Source organism: Hyperolius riggenbachi, chromosome 12, assembly GCF_040937935.1.
Source record: "Hyperolius riggenbachi isolate aHypRig1 chromosome 12, aHypRig1.pri, whole genome shotgun sequence".
In the NCBI taxonomy this organism is placed as follows: Eukaryota; Metazoa; Chordata; class Amphibia; order Anura; family Hyperoliidae; genus Hyperolius; species Hyperolius riggenbachi.
This window is the reverse complement of record NC_090657.1, coordinates 70659255-70680191: the sequence shown is the minus strand read 5'-3', so window position 1 is coordinate 70680191 and position 20937 is coordinate 70659255. Positions and strand designations below refer to the sequence as shown.

Genomic DNA, 20937 nt, shown 5'->3' with positions numbered 1-20937 from the left:
GTCACTGGGCGAGGGTTGGCAACAGGTGGCAAAGGGTGTTTGGGGGGCGTACGTACAAAAAGGGCGCCTGGACAAAAAGGGCGCGGGGTGTAAACGCTAATTAATAATTAATCATTAATAGCGTTTATAAAAATAGTGTGCTATATTTCGTTTACAAATCATGTTTTACAAAATTATAAATCATTAAATAATGTTTATGAAATCGGCAATTGTGAAAACGTTCATCTTTCCTGTTTCAAAAGTGAAACTTATAATTACGTTTATTAAAAAAACGATAATATACAGTATGTTTAATTGTTATAATTGTAAATTATTGTGAATAACCTTCATTTATGGTTTGTTCTCATAATAAAATCTGAAAATATTCTTTATAACGATGATATAAATATAACTACGTTCGTAATAAGTGTTGTAAAACATTAGTAAGTATTACTAAAATTTTACTAAAACTATACCTAACCCTACTCTCACACAGAACCCTCCCTGTACCTATCCCTAACCCCTAGACCCCCCTGGTGGTGCCTAAACCTAAGACCCCCCTGGTGGTGCCTAACCCTAACCACCCCCCTGGTGGTGCCTAACCCTAACCACCCCCCTGGTGGTTTATATTGTACTGTAACTATACTTAACCCTACTCTCACACAGAACCCTCCCTGTACCTATCCCTAACCCCTAGACCCCCCTGGTGGTGCCTAACCCTAAGACCCCCCTGGTGGTGCCTAACCCTAAGACCCCCCTGGTGGTGCCTAACCCTAAGACCCCCCTGGTGGTGCCTAACCCTAAGACCCCCCTGGTGGTGCCTAAACCTAAGACCCCCCTGGTGGTGCCTAAACCTAAGACCCCCCCGGTGGTGCCTAAACCTAAGACCCCCCCTGGTGGTGCCTAACCCTAAGACCCCCCTGGTGGTGCCTAACCCTAACCACCCCCCTTACTGATCGCTTTATTATGTGGATAGTAATGTTTTACTAATTGTGGCTGCAAAAAATATATTGCCATTTACGTTACGTACTGATCGCTTTATTTTGTGAATAATAATGTTTTACAAACAGTAAGGGATAACACTTTAAATAATGTTTTAATTAGTTAAATAAGATAAATATGTTTAGTATTTTTATAAACGTTATTCGGCACGGGTGCATTTTATAAACGTAAATCACCACAAGCACAGTTATAAATCATTAAAAATCTCCGGGCGCCGTTTGTAAACGTTATTTATCTCCGGCGCCCTTTTTTCCTGATCGGCGCCCATTAAACGTTATTTATTATGAGAGTGAATGGCGGCGCCCTTTTTGTCCACTAGCTGCCTGCGCCCTTTTTTCCCGCTTCCGTTCGAGGGTATATGACCTGCCAGCACACTCTGCCACAGGCACATATGAATCAATGTTTTGGCAGTGCATTTGGCATTGCTGTGCGATGTGAGGGGGCGGAGCATTGAACTGCAACACTTTGGCCAGGTGATTGGGAGGAATGCATTTAAAGAGAACCTAAAGTGAGAAGAATATGGAGGCTGCCAAATGTATTTCATTTTAAATAATGCCTGTTGCCTTTTTTTGGGGGGGGGGGGGGGGGGGGGCTGAATAAATTGATTAATGATCATTCTACTTATAAGAAATTGCCTGGTGATCTTACTCTACAGTATAAAAAGAAGTTGAAACTTCCTGATTCCACTTGCTTCACCGTATCCCAGTTATTTATCAACTGCCTAAGATACATAAAAGCACCACCCACCAGAGCCGGGACAAGATCCTCCAGCACCCAAGGCTAAGACACCCAGGGGCGTAGCAATAGGGGGTGCAGAGGTTGCAACTGCATCGGGGCCCTTGGGTCAGAGGAGACCCAAGAGGACCCTCCCTCAACCACAGAATTAGCTCTCTATTGGTCCTGTGCTGGTTATCTTCACTTTTATAAATGATTTAAATAGTAGTGATCATTAAACTGTTCCCCATCCCCTTCTTGCACTTCTGACACTTTGGTTGTCCTTGGCAGGTTTTGGTGCGCAGTATCAATTGTTATGTGTTATGAGTACTGGGGGGGGGGGGGGGGCAATGTAAAAGTTGTACTGGGGCCCATAGCCCCTTAGCTACACCACTGGAGACACAAAAGTGCGTCCCTCCATCCTCAGTCTTTGCACACTGATTGCTATTAGACCAAGAGGTGCCCCGGGACCCCCGAACACCTTAATCTCTAGTTATCTGGCTTGCAGTCACTTCCATGTATCCCATTTTCTTATTTCTCTCTTCTTCAAACACAATAGGGGAATGATAGCTGAGTGATTTGTGCACCTCCTCCTACACTGCACCCTGAGACTGGAGCCTCTCTTGCCTCTGCCTCGGCCCCGCCACCCATCCCCCGGACGCCTTATACAGTGGGTTGCAAAAGTATTCGGCACCCTTGAAATGTTCCACATTTTGTCATATTACTGCCACAAACATGAATCAATTTTATTGGAATTCCACATGAAAGACCAATACAAAGTGGTGTACACATGAGAAGTGGAACAAAAATCATACATGATTCCAAACATTTTTTACAAATAAATAATTGCAAAGTGGTGTGTGCATAATTATTCGGCCCCCTTTGATCTGAGTGCAGTCAGTTGCCTATAGACATTGCCTGATGAGTGCTAATGACTAAATAGAGTGCACCTGTGTGTAATCTAATGTCAGTACAAATACAGCTGCTGTGTGAGGGCCTCAGAGGTTGTCTAAGAGAATATTGGGAGCAACAACACCATGAAGTCCAAAGAACACACCAGACAGGTCAGGGATAAAGTTATTGAGACATTTAAAGCAGGCTTAGGCTACAAAAAGATTTCCAAAGCCTTGAACATCCCACGGAGCACTGTTCAAGCGATCATTCAGAAATGGAAGGAGTATGGCACAACTGTAAACCTACCAAGACAAGGCCATCCACCTAAACTCACAGGCCGAACAAGGAGAGCGCTGATCAGAAATGCAGTCAAGAGGCCCATGGTGACTCTGGACGAGCTGCAGAGATCTACAGCTCAGGTGGGAGACTCTGTCCATAGGACAACTATTAGTCATGCACTGTACAAAGTTGGCCTTTATGGAAGAGTGGCAAGAAGAAAGGCATTGTTAACAAAGCATAAGACGTCCCGTTTGCAGTTTGCCACAAGCCATGTGAGGGACACAGCAACCATGTGGAAGAAGGTGCTCTGGTCAGATGAGACCAAAATGGAACTCTTTGGCCAAAATGCAAAATGCTATGTGTGGCAGGAAACTAACACTGCACATCACTCTGAACACACCATCCCCACTGTCAAATATGGTGGTGGCAGCATCATCCTCGGGGGGTGCATCTCTTCAGCAGGGACAGGGAAGCTGGTCAGAGTTGATGGGAAGATGGATGGAGCCAAATACAGGGCAAACTTGGAAGAAAACCTCTTGGAGACTGCAAAAGACTTGAGACTGGGGCGGAGGTTCACCTTCCAGCAGGACAACGCCCCTAAACATAAAGCCAGGGCAACAATGAAATGGTTTAAAACAAAACATATCCATGTGTTAGAATGGCCCAGTCAAAGTCCAGATCTAAATCCAATTGAAAATCTGTGGCAAGATCTGAAAACTGCTGTCCACAAACGCTGTCCATCTAATCTGACTGAGCTGGATCTGTTTTGCAAAGAAGAATGGGCAAGAATTTCAGTCTCTAGATGTGCAAAGCTGGTAGAGACATACCCTAAAAGACTGGCAGCTGTAATTGCAGCAAAAGGTAGTTCTACAAAGTATTGACTCAGGGGGCTGAATAATTACGGACACCCCACTTTGCAGTTATTTATTTGTACAAAATGTTGGGAATGATGTATGATTTTCATTCCACTTCTCACATGTACACCACTTTGTATTGGTCGTGGAATTCCAATAAAATTGATGCATATTTGTGGCAGTAATGTGACAAAATGTGGAAAACGTCAAGGGGGCCCGAATACTTTTGCAACCCACTGTAGTGAGCGGGATTGGATCCATAGTCAAGGCTGGATTTATACTTCTTGTGCCCCTAGGCCAAGTATGTTGTGGCTCCCTTTTCTTGTGAAGCAGAGCCTCTCCCATTCCATGTGTAGCCCCCTTTTCCATGTGTATCATCCATGCATTGTAGCCCCTCTCTTCCATGAACATCTTTGGGCATCAGTTTCCTTTTTTCATGTGTTGCCCATTTGCAGCCTCTTATTTTAAATGTAGCAACCCCTCTTTAATGTTCTGGTTTCCACTTGGGCTGCAGCCACCCAAGGCCATGACCCTTGTGGCCTTTCCTGAAATACAGCCCTGTCCATAGTGCATATATTAGGGCAGTATATTGATACTTTCTTACAGCCACTGGTAACCACATATACCAGCTCAGAAACAATTTGCATTTCTCACCAATTTCTCGGCCCAATATGGAAGCCTTGGGATAGCATTGGACACAGACATAAAGGACATTGGATATCAGGCTGACAGGAGGTAAGTATACTCTATTCTCTCCTCTAACAGGTTCTGGTTTGGATTGTTGGAAATGTATAAATATAGGCAGCATCGTAACAATATTTAGATCATGTATTGTACATATACTGTTTTCTCAGAGTTGTTTTGTTTCTCAATTCCTTCTGCAGGGTGTTTGAATTAACGATCTCATTCCCGGTGGAATCAGAAGTGACCATCTCAGTGTTTGACCATGATCTCATTGGATCGGATGATCTGATTGGTGAAACGAAGCTGGATCTGGAAAACCGTTTCTACAGTAATCATCGACCAAACTGCGGTCTGGCTCTCCAGTATGACATGTAAGTGTGGGATAGTCTGCACAGCTGTACACGCAGGATCACTGCTTCCCTAGGTTCAAACTAAGCAACTGCCTAGGACCTCAAGATTCTTAGGAGCCCTACAAGTAAGGGACTGTAGAGGTCACACATTTAGTTTCAGAACAGTATGAAAATTTAAGGGACCCCAAATTAATTTTGCCCAGGGCCCAATTTAACCTAAAGCAGTCCCTGTGTGCATGTGGTGCGGTGACAGGTGGAGTCTGCATCAGCATGTGGCATATCTGGTCTTAGCTTGTATGCTATATAACCCAGGGAGGGAATAGGGGGAGGCCTCTGGGCACTCTCCACAGCTATTAAAGTGGACCTGAACTCAGAACTTCCGCTCTGTTATAAAAATAAGCAACAGCATCAAAATATTTAAAGAAAAACATTTCTTTGTTATAGCTGATACAAAACCTGCAATGCATTTGCAGTGTGTACACTTCCTGCTTTCATGGAAGCAAACATAGGGTTAACATCCTGTGTTTACAAATTAGTTGCTTTGCCGAGGCAGCCAGCTGACACACCTGAGAGATCAAATTACACTCGTGCATAGCCACAGATGGGGGGGGGGGAATCAGACAAGCTATACTCTCTAAATACATACAGGGTGCATTTCTCTGTTTTCCTTCTGTCCTGCGCAAGCGTTCAGGTCCACTTTAAAATATAGCATGGTGGCTGGATGGTGTAATGGTTAAGGGCTCTGCCTCTGACACGGGAGACCAGGGTTCGAATCTTGGCTCTGCCTGTTCAGTAAGCCAGCACCTAATTCAGTAGGAGACCTTTGGCAAGTCTCCCTAACACTGCTACTGCCTATAGAGCGCGCCCTAGTGGCTGCTGCTCTGGCGCTTTGAGTCCGCCAGGAGAAAAGCGCGATATAAATGTTATTTGTCTTGTGTCTTGTCATTGATTGTAGAGCTCTCAGTAATTGGAATAACATGGCAAGTTGAATAGGGGTTGTAGACAAGAGCAATAGGTCATCTTTACACCTTACCAAGTTTCTCTTTTAGGGAATAAACGTACTTATTAGAATTTGCATACAGAATTGCGATTTTTTTTTTGACCGTTGCATATGTAATGTATTTCAATGGTATCACGTTTGACCCACGTTTTTCTTATTTTTTTTTTGTTATTTTATTTGTTTCACAATTATTCAGCATTTTTAAATCACGCCACAGTAAAACTTTTTTTTTTTATATGCAATGTGTAATTCGCATTGAATGTAAGTCAATGAATACACAAAAAAATTTAAAATTTGAATTTAAAGTTAGTTAGATACATTCTCATAACTTCAGTGAAGCCATGAGAATGTAAAAAATCACGTAAAAAACGTGTGCAAGGATGCAAAATCACAGAGGTAAAAACAAAATCACAGAACAAGAAAAATAAATTGCAAAGCGCAAAAACGGATGTGCGGAAAAACGTGGAACATCGTATGCTGAATCCGCATGGCTAGGTGTGAGCGCTGCCTTAGTCCCTCAGCGCTGCGCCAGGATCTCCCAGTACAGAACGAAACGCTTTATTTTCTACATATTTTTTACTGATTTATTTTGTGTTTTTTCTATCAGTGAGGGCTACAATCAATGGAGAGACGCCTTCAAACCATCCCAGATCCTCAGCTCACTGTGTAAGAAGCACGGCTTGCCGGCCGCCGAGTACAGGAGGGAGGAGGTGAAAGTAAATAACAAGATCTTCAAGGTGCCCAGCGAGGCGTTTCCTGAAGGTAAGACGATGCCAAGCCTCTCATTACAGCTACTTGACATGCCTCGCTTCCCTGACCGATGCCACAAAAGAGACAGAACCAAATATGACAAATTATAATGATTATTTATATCACTCCAAGACCACTATAAGCTGTGACATTGGAGCTGTCCACTGAACCATACAGAATAGTAATAAAAAACTACAACCACTATCCAGCATAGTAATATACAACCCCAGATCAGATTCTGCGCCCCTTACAACTAGTACAGAATGCAGCAGCCAGACTCTTAGCCAATGCCCACCGCAGCTCACCCAGCACTGCAAACTCTCCACTGTTGCCAGTAAAATAGAGAGTCCATTTTAAGATCTGCCTGCTGATATTCAAGGCTCTAAACCACATTGGACCCAAGTACATAGCAGATCTATTGGAACTATATGCCCCTCCACACACCCTCCACTCTGCCAACCAGATGAATTTGGTTATTCCCAGGATCCACTTAAAGTGTACCAGAGACCAACTAATATAAAAGATTTATACATATCCTGGGCTTCCTCCAGCCCCATCCGCACGGTTCATTCCAACGCCGCCGTCCTCAGTCTTCTCCCTCTGTGGTACAGGGTCCCACAACTTCAGCCAGTATCGGCCAGTCTGAGCATGCGCAGTGCGCTCCCTCTGTCTCTCGCCTGTGCAGTACTATTCTCCGTCGGAAAAAGACAGAGGGAGCGCACTGGGAATGCTCAGACTGGCTGCCACTAGCCGAAGTTATGGGACTCGGTACAGAAGACAGAAGACTGAGGACGGTGGCATGTTAGTGATCTGTGTGGATGGGGCTGGAGGAAGCCCCAGGTATGGATAAGTCTTTTTTAACTCTTTAATGTTAGTTCGTCTCTGGTTTTCTTTAAAAACATTTGGTGCTCGGGCCTTTTCTTATGCAGCCCTCGCTCTATGGAACTCACTTCCACAGTCAGTGCAAGAGGCTCCTTCTCTGGACAGCTTTAAGAAAAGGTTAAAAACCCACCTCTTTTCACAGGCCCGGATTTACATCCTAGGAGACTATAGGCACATACTGTATGTCCTGGCACCCTAAACTTCGCCCTTCAGAAAACTACAAACCCCCCCACTGAACCACAACGCAACTGTGCTGGCTGACCCAGCTGTCACTTCTCCTTTACTTCCTTAGCCCAACATAGGTAGCTATAAGTGCCTCTTAGTATTAGGTAGCCAGAGGTACCCTCATTAATAAGTAGCTACAGATGACCCAAAGTTATAGAGGTGCCCCCAGCTGAAGGTAGATCTCGTCAGTGGAATGTTGAGAGTCAGGTGAGTAAAATCTCACTGACACTCCACTTGGGACCCTGTATAGGGAATGAGAGAGGGAGGTGTTCAGGGAGGGGAGTGAGTGCCTTTCCATCATCAGGCACCTGTAGGCACGTGCCTATAGTGCCTTATGGTAATTCCGACCCTGTCTTTTCCCTAGCCTTTGAGACTGCATAATGCAGGGTCACAGTGCTTTGGGTCCCCGGGGGAAAAGCATTATAAAAATATTATTATTATTATTATTATTAACAACAACTACTACCCAGCATAGTAATAAACGCTTCCAATAACTAATACCCAGCATAGTAATATACACCACTAACAACAACTACTACCCAGCATAGTAATAAACATCACCAACTACTACTCGTCATAGTAATAAACACCAATAATAAATGCTACCCAGCATAGTAATAAAAACCACCAACAACTACTACCCGTCATAGTAATAAACACCAACAATTACTACTACCCAACATAGTAATATATACCACCAACTACTACCCATCATAGTAATAAACACCACCTACAACTACTTCCCAGAATAGTAATATAAACCAACAACAACTACTACCCAGCTTAGTAATAAACACCACCAAACAACTACTACCCAGCATAGTAATATACACACACAACTACTACCCAGCATAGTAATATACACACACAACTACTACCCAGCATAGTAATATACACACACAACTACTACCCAGCATAGTAATATACACACACAACTACTACCCAGCATAGTAATATATACACACAACTACTACCCAGCATAGTAATATACACACACAACTACTACCCAGCATAGTAATATACACACACAACTACTACCCAGCATAGTAATATACACACACACACAACTACTACCCAGCATAGTAATATACACACACACACAACTACTACCCAGCATAGTAACACACACACACAACTACTACCCAGCATAGTAATATACACACACAACTACTACCCAGCATAGTAATATACACACACAACTACTACCCAGCATAGTAATATACACACACACACAACTACTACCCAGCATAGTAATATACACACACAACTACTACCCAGCATAGTAATATACACACACAACTACTACCCAGCATAGTAATATACACACACAACTACTACCCAGCATAGTAATATACACACACAACTACTACCCAGCATAGTAATATACACACACAACTACTACCCAGCATAGTAATATACACACACACACACACAACTACTACCCAGCATAGTAATATACACACACAACTACTACCCAGCATAGTAATATACACACACAACTACTACCCAGCATAGTAATATATACACACAACTACTACCCAGCATAGTAATATACACACACACACACAACTACTACCCAGCATAGTAATATACACACACAACTACTACCCAGCATAGTAATATACACACACAACTACTACCCAGCATAGTAATATACACACACAACTACTACCCAGCATAGTAATATACACACACAACTACTACCCAGCATAGTAATATACACACACAACTACTACCCAGCATAGTAATATACACACACAACTACTACCCAGCATAGTAATATATACACACAACTACTACCCAGCATAGTAATATACACACACACACAACTACTACCCAGCATAGTGATATACACACACACACACACACACACACACACACACACACAACTACTACCCAGCATAGTAATAAACACCAACAATAACTACTACTTAGCATAGTAATAAACATGACCAACATCTACTACGAAGCATAGTAAAAAACACCACAAACAACTGATACCCAGTATAGTAATAAATACCAACAACAACTACTACCCAGCATAGTAATAAACACCACCTGCCTAATATTGGAGTCATTGGTGGCTATTGGCTAAGAAGCTAATCATAGAAAATTGGAACAACTGAACTGCATAACCTGTATAACTGGATTACTAAGAAAAAGAATATAAAGATTATTTACAGATTAAAGAACACCCGAAGTGAGAGAAATACGGAAACTAACATATTTATTTCCTTTTAAACAATGCACATTGCCTGGCTGTCCTGCTGATCCTCTACATCTAATGCTTTTAGCCATTGACCCTGAACAAACATGCTGAACTGAAGTATGATTGGATTTACTGCCTGCTTGGTTCAGGTCAGAGGCTTAGCAGGCTTTTTAGCGCTCGGAGACAAAGACAGTTTTTGCGCCCCCCTCTGGACAAATTGGACATGCATCAGAATGTGGGTGTGGTCATGGGTGGAGCCAAATGTACAAATGCTGTTTAGATAGCCAGATGTGCCTCCCTTCCCCAATTTTAGATAGCCAGGTGTGCTTCCCTTCCCCATGTTTAGATAGCCAGATGTACCCCTATAGTTAGCCAGATGCGCCCCCTTTGTTCTGCTGTAGTTAACACTTCTGTACTCCTCTGCAGAGGGAGGGAGAGAAGCAGGGGCACTTCAGGCAGCCAGCAAGCTGCCTCTCAGTCACTTGGGGGTGCGGTGGCCATGCTCTGCGCGCCCTTACAGTGCTGCACCTGGGGACACGTGCCTCCCCCCCCCCCCCCCCGACCACCAATAGTTACGCGTCTAGTTCAGGTGTGTGATTCAGACACTACTGAAGCCAAAGAGATGAGCAGGATATTATAAAATAAATATGGCAGTCTCCATATCCCACTCACTTCAGGTGTCCTTTAAAGATCTCAAGTATAAAGCCATGTGCCTGTATGAATGTACAGTGTATGACCAATTCGATTTAGTAAACTTCTGATACAGTAAACTACTTGGCCAGGTCGCTTGAAGTTACTATAAAGGGATTATACTGTATTCTCTTATTGAACTGGTTTGTCTGAATGAAAATCGAGCCATGCTAATGCCGGTCTTTTCAGATGCGTTTGACAGAAACAAGAACACAGAAAACGACGAGCTGCTGTCCAGTTATGATGAGCACAAGGCTCTGTACGTCCTGCAGAACTGGCATGAGATGCCAGAGTATGGCACCAAATTAGTGCCAGAGCATGTAGAAGTGAGGACCCTCTATAGCCCGGAGAGCCCTGGCATGGGACAGGTAAGGAAACACCATCATTCACTTACAGCAGAGTCAGACACTGTATAGAGACTACATTCATCATTTATATCATTCAGGCCCCTTCTACACTTGAGGTGTGCATTGCGGTGTGATGCCCCGCCCCATCTCGCAAAATCACAAATACATGACCCTGCGGCAGAGTACGCTGACAGGGTCATATGCAAAGTGCCGCCCTCCCATACGACCCTCGCTCAGTGATGTGCTCCGTGCTGGACAGGAAGTACGTCACTGGGATTCCCAGTATTTCCATCGTTCCACTCACGTGCCCTGCAATGCCGTCGCCCACCTTTGTAAAAGATATGCGTCGCCTATTGACTTACTTCCGCCGCAGTATCAACACAGTAACGTGCTGTTGTCTCTGCATCGAAACAGACACTTTTAGCACACCGTAACAAGCCGTAATAAGTGCACAAGGCTCCATAGCCTTGCATTGCCTTTGCCATGGGACATTTTTTCTGTGTATGTTTTTTATGCATTTGTCATGCATTTCTATTTGAGTCTTTTAATCAATATTCATATTTAACAAGTAAAAAAATCAATTTTCAAATGACTTTTTACCTTATTTGGTCAAAATGCATCAAAAACGCATGCGGAACACATGCTTTTTTCACCATAGGAAAGCATTGCATGTAGAACACATGCTTTCTGCATACAATATGCAGAAAGAATGAACGTGTTGAATGTTTTAAAAATGCATCTAGAAACACATTGGAAAGCATACCAATGCATTTTTGTGCGGCCCATAGACTATCATTATGTGAATTTATGCATTTGTTTTCTAAAACGTTTGGGTAACCCTGGCCTTATAGCCAAACATAGAAATGTCTGTCTGCGTCCAATTTTTTCCCTCACGTCCTTTTTTTTTTTTAGATTGCTAGAGTCTGTCACATATGTTTGATTCCGAAAATAAAGTAAGAAATAACAAAAAAAAAATGGGCAGTGCTTGAGGGCATTGCTTGAGGAAGTGCTGCAAATTTCCTCCAGTTCTTTGCAACCTAACTACTGCCACTATATGTGAAATTTGCATTAAAATGTGTGTTTGTCAGACTGACTTTAGTAACTCCTATAAAGATGGTTCAGTTTACGAATTCCTAGTGGCTAGAAAACCATGAAATATGAAAAATATAAATTTTCTAGGTTACTGTAGCAGCTGGATGGAGAAAGGCAGAGATAAGAATCAGTCCCTCTCTCCTTTAAAGCTCATGGCAGAGGTTTTTAGGACAGGAGAGGTGTGAAAACCCCAATGTTTGGAGACTGTCAGGCTGGTAAAGGCCCATACACACGTCGGATTTTTCCGAACGACGGGTCGTTTGAACGTCCCGTCGTTCAGTCGTCTGCACGCTAAATCGGGCGTGTGTACAGACTGTCGTTCGGGTGATAAGACTGGTTTTGAGCGATCCGACCAGTCTTATCACCTGAATGACAGTCTGTACACACGCCCGATTTAGCGTGCGGACGACTGAACGACGGGACGTTCGCGGAAATCCGTCGCGTGTATGGGCCTTTAGTCTAGTTTGAGTTTCTGTCAAAGTAAATGGATGTAGAATAAAATACTTCAGCGCAGATTCACTTATGTACGTTTAAATCAATGTAGAATAAAATACTTCAGTGTTGGACTTTGGCTGCGATATACATATTTCCATATAATAGTGACTCTGGTTGCGCTGATATTAATTTGATTAAAGTAAATGGATGCTTTTGTCAGCAGGGTGCTGATAAGAGCTCAGAGCTGAAAGCTAATTAATCATGATTACCTCCCCCTGCTGTGAGGGCAGCTCTTTTAGGCTAGGTACACACTATTAGATTTTCTGTCAGATCGATTATTTCAAACATGTCCAATCTGATTTCCAAGTATTTTCCAATTGATTTCCTTCCATTTTCCGTTCACTTCAATAGGAAATCGATCAGAAATCAGATCGGACGTGTTGGAAATAATCAATCTGACAGTAAATATGCCAGAAAATGCTCTAGCATTACTATCTGGGCATTCTACAGAGGATGAGCGTAGGAGTACTTATGTCTCGGCCATGTTTATTTTGGGGGCAGGGAGAAGACAGAGCATGTCTCTTCTTGCTCTAGGTAATCTCAGGGAATATAACACAAATGTTCCCCTAGTGATTACCCAATTTCCAATGTCACGTGCATGTAATTCAGGCCCCAGCTATTGCCAGCACCCAAATCCGAAGCAATGCGGGTGCCAAGCGGGCACTAAAATCATCTGTTTCAGAGCACAGGTTCATCCCTCTGCACAAGGTAAACCTAGAGATGGGAAAGGACCTCTTTGTTCACCAATGTGGAAGCTGTAGTCCGAGGTAAGAGACTATAGCGTTGGAAATGCCTGCAGATCGTTTCAACAATAAGTGCAATGATCTACCAAAAATAATGAGATGTAATAAGTGGTTACTGGATTTCAGCCTGGCCCTAATAAAAGCTTTGTAGTCTCACTTTGGATATTGGAGAAACACAATAACTGTGTAAAGTGAAACAATATTTCTTTCAGGGATCGCTTCACATGTGGATTGACATGTTCCCAAATGATGTTCCGGCGCCACCTGCTGTTAACATTAAACCACGTGCACCAGTCAGGTATGTAGAGTAACCAAGCAGCTCGGGGTGACCCAAAATTACAAGGAGAGTATAGGGGACTAAAAGAGACCGAAAACCCCTCCTACTAAAAAAGCAATACTTGGTGTGATTTGCCTTCTTAAAACAGAACGTACTTGCGATAATTCAGCTTGAAGTAACATCAGTAACCCACAATGCACCGCTACTGAACATGCAAATTATCTCTTTATGCCCATTAAGCCAGGCTTACATCCATAAAAACTGATGCAGAACTAGTGGAAATAGGCTCTAACTGTATGTTTTTGGGATGTGGAAGGAAATAAGAGTGTCCAGAGGAAACCCATGTTAACACAGGGAGAACATACAAACATCATGCAGATAGTGTCAAGGCCCAGATTCCAACTGGGGTTCTAGTGCTGTCATGCAAGAGTACTGTCCCCTACACCACCGCTGAACACCTTATGTACTAAAGGATACCTGAACTGTGGCATGATGAGATTAACATAGGTACATTATTACTATTAATATTTAGTATTTATATAGTGCCCAACATCTTCCGCAGCGCTGTACAGAATTTATTGTCTTGTCACCTAACTGGTGGGTAGTGGGTGCTACCCAGGGCCAGATTTACCATAAGGCATTGTAGGCACGTGCCTAAAGGCTCCTTATGTAGAAGAGGCGGCTCCCCTCCCCAAGTGTCCCCCTACCCATTGGGGGAATTTTTAATACTGAGGTGGAGGCACATCTGGCACCCTATACATGGGGTGGGGAACACATCTACTACATAGATTAATGGGGTTACCAAATGGGGAGGAGGGATGCCTATATGGGGGTGTGGCCTGAGTTGAGGGGCGGGGTTTAGGGTGCCAGAATGCCTGTGCCTACAGGTTCCTGAGCTGTAAATCCGGCTCTGGTGCTAACAATAACATCTTTTGTCCTTACAAAGATTTGTCGTCATTGAGGTAAGCAACCTCAAACCTGCTTTTAAACGCTTTTATAAAATACCAGGGCGCCTCTTTAAACCACCTGGTTGTCACCTAACTGTCCTTCAAAGGAGCTCACAATCTAATCCCTACCATAATTATAGGCCCTTAGTAGTCTAAGGCCAATTCACTTATCTGTATGTTTTTAGGGTGTGGGAGTGACCAGGGGAAACCGATGTAGACACGGGAAGAACATACAAACTTCCTTGCAGATAGTGCTCTGGCTGAACATATAGTACTAGTCCTACTAAGAAATGGTCTAAAATCCCTTTCTGTTTTTCTGCACAGCAATATGTGACCCTCCTCTACAAGACATCACAGTCCTGACCAGAAAATTCCACTGTCATTGCTACAGATTCAGGGGGGATTATGGGAATGATGGGGTGGGAGGAGCCAGGAGGGAGGGAGCAACATTTTTGCGTAAACAGGTTTTAACCTTCTGGATGTGCCTCACACTAAATACATATTTAACATAATGTAAACAAAACAAAAATACCCTTGCGTTAACAAAATTGCAATTTTATATTAATAAAAATCTCATCTTATTCTTTTGATGGTTTCCCTAATCTGGATGTCTTGCAGTTACGAGCTGCGTGTGATCATTTGGAATACAGACAATGTCATCCTGGACGATATCAACCCATTCACTGGCGAACCATCTAGCGACATCTACGTGAAAGGGCAGGTGTTTTTCCTTATGTTCTGTCTGGCTTCTGTCATTTCGCTTAAGTATATTTAATCTCTCCCTCTTAATATCAACACCAATTACTTGAGCTTCGTTTGATATTTGCATGTCTTGACACTGGGTAAATTTACACTGAATCTGAAGGCCTGAACATCATTTTCCCTGTCTAGAGATAAAAGTGAAACGCTTAAATCCATACAGTCAGAGTGCGGGGCAGAAGATAGATTGACAGAATCAGAAACCAGTTGTTGCTAATAAAGGTGTCACGTTTTGCAGGTGGATAAGAGGATTAGAGAGTGAAAAGCTAGAAACTGATGTACATTTCAACTCCTTGACGGGGGAAGGAAACTTTAATTGGAGGTTCATTTTTCGGTTTGACTATCTCCCCACGGAGAAGGAGATCACGTATAAGAAGAAAGAGTCCTTCTTCTCCATAGATGAGACAGAATTTCGGGAGCCAGCTGTGTTGGCCCTCCAGGTGTGGGACTACGACCGGATATCCGCCAATGACTTTTTAGGTATATAACTAAACCTATACATTTTTAAGGACTGCCTTAAGTTTTCCATTAGATGTTTAAGCCCCTGTTTACACTTTATACATTTTTTGCGAATTTGTTTTTAGCGAAGGTGATTAGGAGACTATGATATTAGTCAATCAATTTTCATATTTGATTCAGCCATTCTAGAGAAAGTACCTTTGAAAAAGTCAGCCATGTGACACACTTCTGTAGAAAGCATGTAGCAGCAGAGAGGGGACTAGGGTGCAGCCTTTACTCTCCAGCGTCTCCCTGTGCTGATGAGAGAATAACTGTTTGTGGTCAGCACTGCAGCTCAGCAGAATCTTGTAAAAATTGAGCTGTAGATTTAATGCTGACAATAAAGTGTTAATCTCTCAGTAGACAGAGGGTGTGCATGATGACAGGTGACCTGGCCACACAGGGAGAGACTGGCTGCTGCCATCCACTGCTCCCTCTTGGTGGGATAAGGGGAGGAGTCTGTCCACCTAACTTTCAGTTAAATAATGCTGCTGTTATCTCAAAAGGAAATGAGCCTACAACACTTAGCCAGCAAAATATTTTAAAATGTAACGATTGTGGAATTCTCTCCGTGATCAGCGCACAAGACGTGCGCTGACACTGCGGAAATCCTCCACAAGCGTATAATTTGAGGGAACCCAGCATAAGGTGCAATGCACCTGTAGAGGGAAATTCCTGTCGGCAGGTGGAGCTGTGGAGTGCAGAGGAACAGCTCCTCTGCCCTGCCACGGACGCAAGACAGGAATTGCACGAAGGGAAGGAACGCAGGGCAAGATAGCCCTGAAAGAGAGAGATCAAAGAGACAGAGGGTATGTGTGTCCACCAATCTAGTCGCCACCCTGCGACGATGGACACACAACCAGGAAGATAAAGTGAGAAGGCAATCGCCGGAGATGGCGGTTGCTAACAGCGACACGAGACCGAATAAGCACAGATGAGGAATGTATGTATGTCCACCAATCTAGCCGCCCACCTGCGATGGCGGACACACAACAAAGGAAACCGAGTGAGAACGCAATCGCCTGAGAAGCGATTGCGAATGAGATTGAGCAAAGGGACAGATTGTATGTGTGTGCACCAAACTAGTCGCCAAACCCGCGACGGTGCATACACAACAGCAGATATGAAGTAGGAACGCAATCGCGAGAGAGGCGATTGCCAGAGGTGACACAAGGCTACAGCAAGGCAGAGCACGAGAGTAGCAAAGGCACAGCAAATCATACAATGAGAAGATAAGGAAAATAACAAACGCTAACTAAACGCGAACACCGCACTCATTCGCAACAGTGCACGCGTTTATGCATGGTCTCTGCGTGTTAAGCACAACAGAGACAAGCATGCCTAACTAACCACCGACAGACAAACATGAAACAGAGGACGCGAGCGCTTGCTTAACGGTTACCACACCGAGCCTCCAGCAAGCGTTCGTAGCAGACAAGACAGATACACGAAAACAGGAATAAGTGAGAGAGACGGATCCACAGCACTAGCGCAAGGCGAGTGCGATCCAGGCAAGACAGATTAGATGAGATAGCTGGTAGCAACCGCTGCTCCAGCTATACTCCAAGAACAAAGATCAGAACGACTTCCTGTCGACCACCGCTGGGACAGAACAATCGCAACAGACAAACAAAACAGATATGCAATCCTAACTGCACTAGGGAATCTGCCTAGTGCAGTCCCAGGAATTACTCTAAGCTAATCTTTAAACAATAAGCAAGGCTGACACTCCAGGAGTGTTTCACAGGACTAACCCTTATGACCAGCCCAGGTCTGTGATCTCACATGGTATTTATAGAGCAAGCCTACAAAGGATGTGCCTAGGCAATCTGCATGACAAACGTATGCAAATTCCTCAGCAGCAAGCTGCAAAACTGACAAAAGGTCTCTCTTCCAGAGACCTGCAGAATGCAGACCTGAACAGTGGTCAAAAAGCTGCCTGCCTGCACAGGCAGCCGAGCGGATCCTCACATAAATATATTTATTGCAAAAAAGTACAGATGTGCAATTCACAAAACCAGTGCAATCAAAACCCTGGACACTTAACCCTCACAGTGAGAGCAAAAAAGGAACACAAGTTAGTTCTAAGTAGGATTGGCACTTTACATACACCTCATTAGGTCACGTGACTTAAGGTACACTTTAGAATAGAACTGCAGGGCTATTTCTTCCAGGCTTCAGGCTTCTTCTGCCTCAATTTCATTCCAACTTACGTTATGTGACTACGCTTCCTCCTTCAACCCGGAAGGAGGAAGTTGGTAGTCCCATAACGCGAGGTGGGATGCAGTTAAGGCGGAAGAAGACTGAAGCCTGGAAGAAACTGTCCAGCAGCAGTTGAAGATGGAAACCTGGGTAAGTTTTAACCCTCCCTCACCCTCCCCCCCCCCCGGCTTCTGCACCCTCCCTCCCCCCCCCCCCCCCCCTGGTTGACGCAACAACAGTGGCAGCGAAGTGAAAACAGATCCGACTGACCGGTGATCAAATCAGTTTTAACAGGTCCATTTGCCAATATGAACCAAGCCTTACGGATCTGGTGTAGCGGAAACCAGATCTGTTTTACCGTTTGGCTAAATTGCGCTATGTGTATCGGGCCTTACTGGTCCCAAATTCAGATAGAGTTCACGTACTTAGCAGGGGGTCCTATGGTCTCATCACCCCAGCCATCACCAATAAGCAAGTATAGTAGCAATTTTTACCCAGCAAGGGACAGAAATGAGCTCTGGGTTGTCAGTCAGTATTTAATTTTGTATTTGGATAAGTAAAAAAAATGTTTATTGGATGCAGTTACAACCTCTACAATTTTGCAATTAAGGATCAATTGAACTTAAACTGAGTGACATGGTACGAGGGGCAAAGACGTCCGAACAGTGCACCATCAAAATGGCCAAGGATAGAGCCACCCCACGCTTTTCCATCTTCAGGAATAAGCGTATGAAAGGGTGGTGGCCATTTGTCAAACTGAAGACTGAGGAGGATGAGGAGAGGGAGGAGCGGGAAGCCAAGGACAAGAAGAAAAAGAAGAAGAAGAAGAGAAAACACGTGAGGATAGAAGATGTGCAGTATAAAGATTCCAGTGGGAACACCTTCATCCTGGCGGTAAGTGACTGGAGAAAACAATTATCTGTTTTGTAGGAAATTTAGTAGCTCACGCAGCGCAGTATTAACTCTGTGTGATGAGTAGGTGGGGCAGAAACCCATCTCTCGGGGCTGTCACTATTCATCTCATAACTCTGTGTGATGAGTAGGTGGGGCAGAAACCCATCTTTCGGGGCTGTCACTATTCATCTCACACATCCCATTCCGGCACAGGAAGTTCAAAAGTATGCTTGGACTGTCTTTATACTTCCTGAAAGTCACTGCACTGCAGGACTACTGGAGGACAAAGGGTACGTTTTATATCAGTATAGAATAAGTTACAAACCACTGAAATTACCCAATATAATAAAAGGTGTACCCTATAAACCATAGACAAACAATGAAAATATGCTACAGAAGAGGAAGAGGGTCCCCTACTGCAGGGCTTACAAACGTAATATCTAAAAGCCCTTGCCCCAACGAGCTGACCTACGCCTCGAAACAAGTAAAAGAGGTTAGGTTACTGTTAGGCATTAACAGGGAGAGGTTAGTGTTAGGCACTGGAAGGGGGAAGAGTGGTGTGAGGCACGAGAAGCTGTAGGCTACTGTTAGGCATTTGGAGGGGGGGTTAGTGTTAGGCATTAGGAGGGGGTTTAAAGTTAGGCACTAGGAGGGCGGTGGTGACAAAAAAAGGTTAGCGCAAGAGTAGGAGACAGGTAAGTTAGTGTAATGTAGGTTGGTTCAAGAATGTAGGACAATTCGACAGACATAAAAATTATGGGAATGTAGGTTACTTTGACGATGTAGGCCATTTGGTTGGAGCATCCTAGATTCCTACCTGAAAAAGCAGACACTGACTGTTCATTGTGAAAGGAGGAAATAAAGGCCGTATTGGCCCAAAAAAAGTTAACTAAAAGAGTTCACATATATGTATTTTATTTGTGTATTTAGCTTGGTGGACAAGGTTTACACTTAACTGTGTTTATTGTAGGGGAAAGTTGAAGCAGAGTTCCAGCTACTGACAGTGGAAGAGGCGGAGAAAGCTCCGGTGGGAATGGCACGAAAGGAACCAGAACCTCTAGACAAACCAAAGTATGTATTATGTCTGAGTCTCCTGTGCACACACTGATCTGCTATATATCATTAGAATATGATCTAGTATGGTGAATGGTTAATGTCTCATCAGTTTAATCATGACGCGGAGGAGAGAGTGTTACGGCAACAGGCTATTTTTCTATGCTGTCCCCATCAGCTAGGAGGAACATGTCCTACAAAGCTGCAATCTTCTTAAAGGTTACATAGTTACATAGTTATTTTGGTTGAATAAAGACATACGTCCATCGAGTCCATCTTTCCTTCGTAGCCAGAAAGACCTCAGCAGCCTTCATAATGTCTCCTGAGTGGGTTTCAGTAGGTAGTTTCTCCTATTCTGATAATAGGTAAAGGTCTAAGGGAACCAGGTTCTTGTAAGTAGTTGAAAGCCATCCTTCAGTGATTCTCCATGGCAAGAGCAAAAGCATGAGCTGAAGCATTATTTACATGGAGCAATGTTTCTCTCTTCAGCATCACTCGCCTATTTTACTTCATCATGGCATCCCTCAGCTTATATGCCAGTGAGAACAGGAGAACAGAACATCTTTCTCATTCCAAAAAATGGACAGAACACCTTACCTGTGGATGAGACCAAATTTACAGAGGAACTCCAGTGAACATTTTACTGTTGGCAGGTGATGTAGCTGCTGCATGGTTTTTGGCAGTTGGAAACAGCTGTAAACAGCTATTTTCCACAATGTAACAAGGTTCCCAGACAGGAAACTGGCAAAAGTTCGAACTCTTCTTGTGGGAGGGGTTTCTTGTGGGAGGGGTTTCACCACAATATCAGTCATACAGCGCCCCCTGATGGTCTGTTTGTGAAAAGGAATAGATATCTCATGTAAAAGGGGGTATCCGCTACTGATTGGGATAAAGTTCAATTTTTGGTCGGAGTTTCTCTTTAAAGCAACTTGTTTCCGCGCCAGGTGCAGAGCTGTTATAGCACTAATGTTATGGTGCGCACCCTGCGCAAGGGTAATTCTCAATTACTTCTACCTCCGAAGTTGCTACAAGTCAAAGAATTTGAGTGGCAGCAGGGTGAGCAGTTGTTCCAGCAGTCATACCAATCACACAATGTTGTCAGCTATCTTCACCATCTT

General features: G+C 43.7%; 1 protein-coding gene and 1 long non-coding RNA gene across 7 annotated transcripts in view; one reads left to right on the top strand and one right to left on the bottom strand.

The window, feature by feature from the left end:
- LOC137542039 (uncharacterized) overlaps nucleotides 1-20937 on the bottom strand; it is a 713380-nt gene that overhangs the window by 125850 nt on the left and 566593 nt on the right. The window lies entirely within an intron of this gene.
- The window catches only part of LOC137542031 (fer-1-like protein 4), a 262988-nt gene that overhangs the window by 232480 nt on the left and 9571 nt on the right, over nucleotides 1-20937 (top strand). Inside the window, exons 37-44 of the mRNA XM_068263629.1 lie at nucleotides 4607-4777; nucleotides 6364-6518; nucleotides 10702-10880; nucleotides 13402-13487; nucleotides 15032-15130; nucleotides 15411-15652; nucleotides 18483-18766; nucleotides 19737-19837. Of these exons, the coding sequence (XP_068119730.1) occupies nucleotides 4607-4777; nucleotides 6364-6518; nucleotides 10702-10880; nucleotides 13402-13487; nucleotides 15032-15130; nucleotides 15411-15652; nucleotides 18483-18766; nucleotides 19737-19837 (1317 nt within the window). The remainder of the gene's footprint in view (nucleotides 1-4606; nucleotides 4778-6363; nucleotides 6519-10701; nucleotides 10881-13401; nucleotides 13488-15031; nucleotides 15131-15410; nucleotides 15653-18482; nucleotides 18767-19736; nucleotides 19838-20937) is intronic.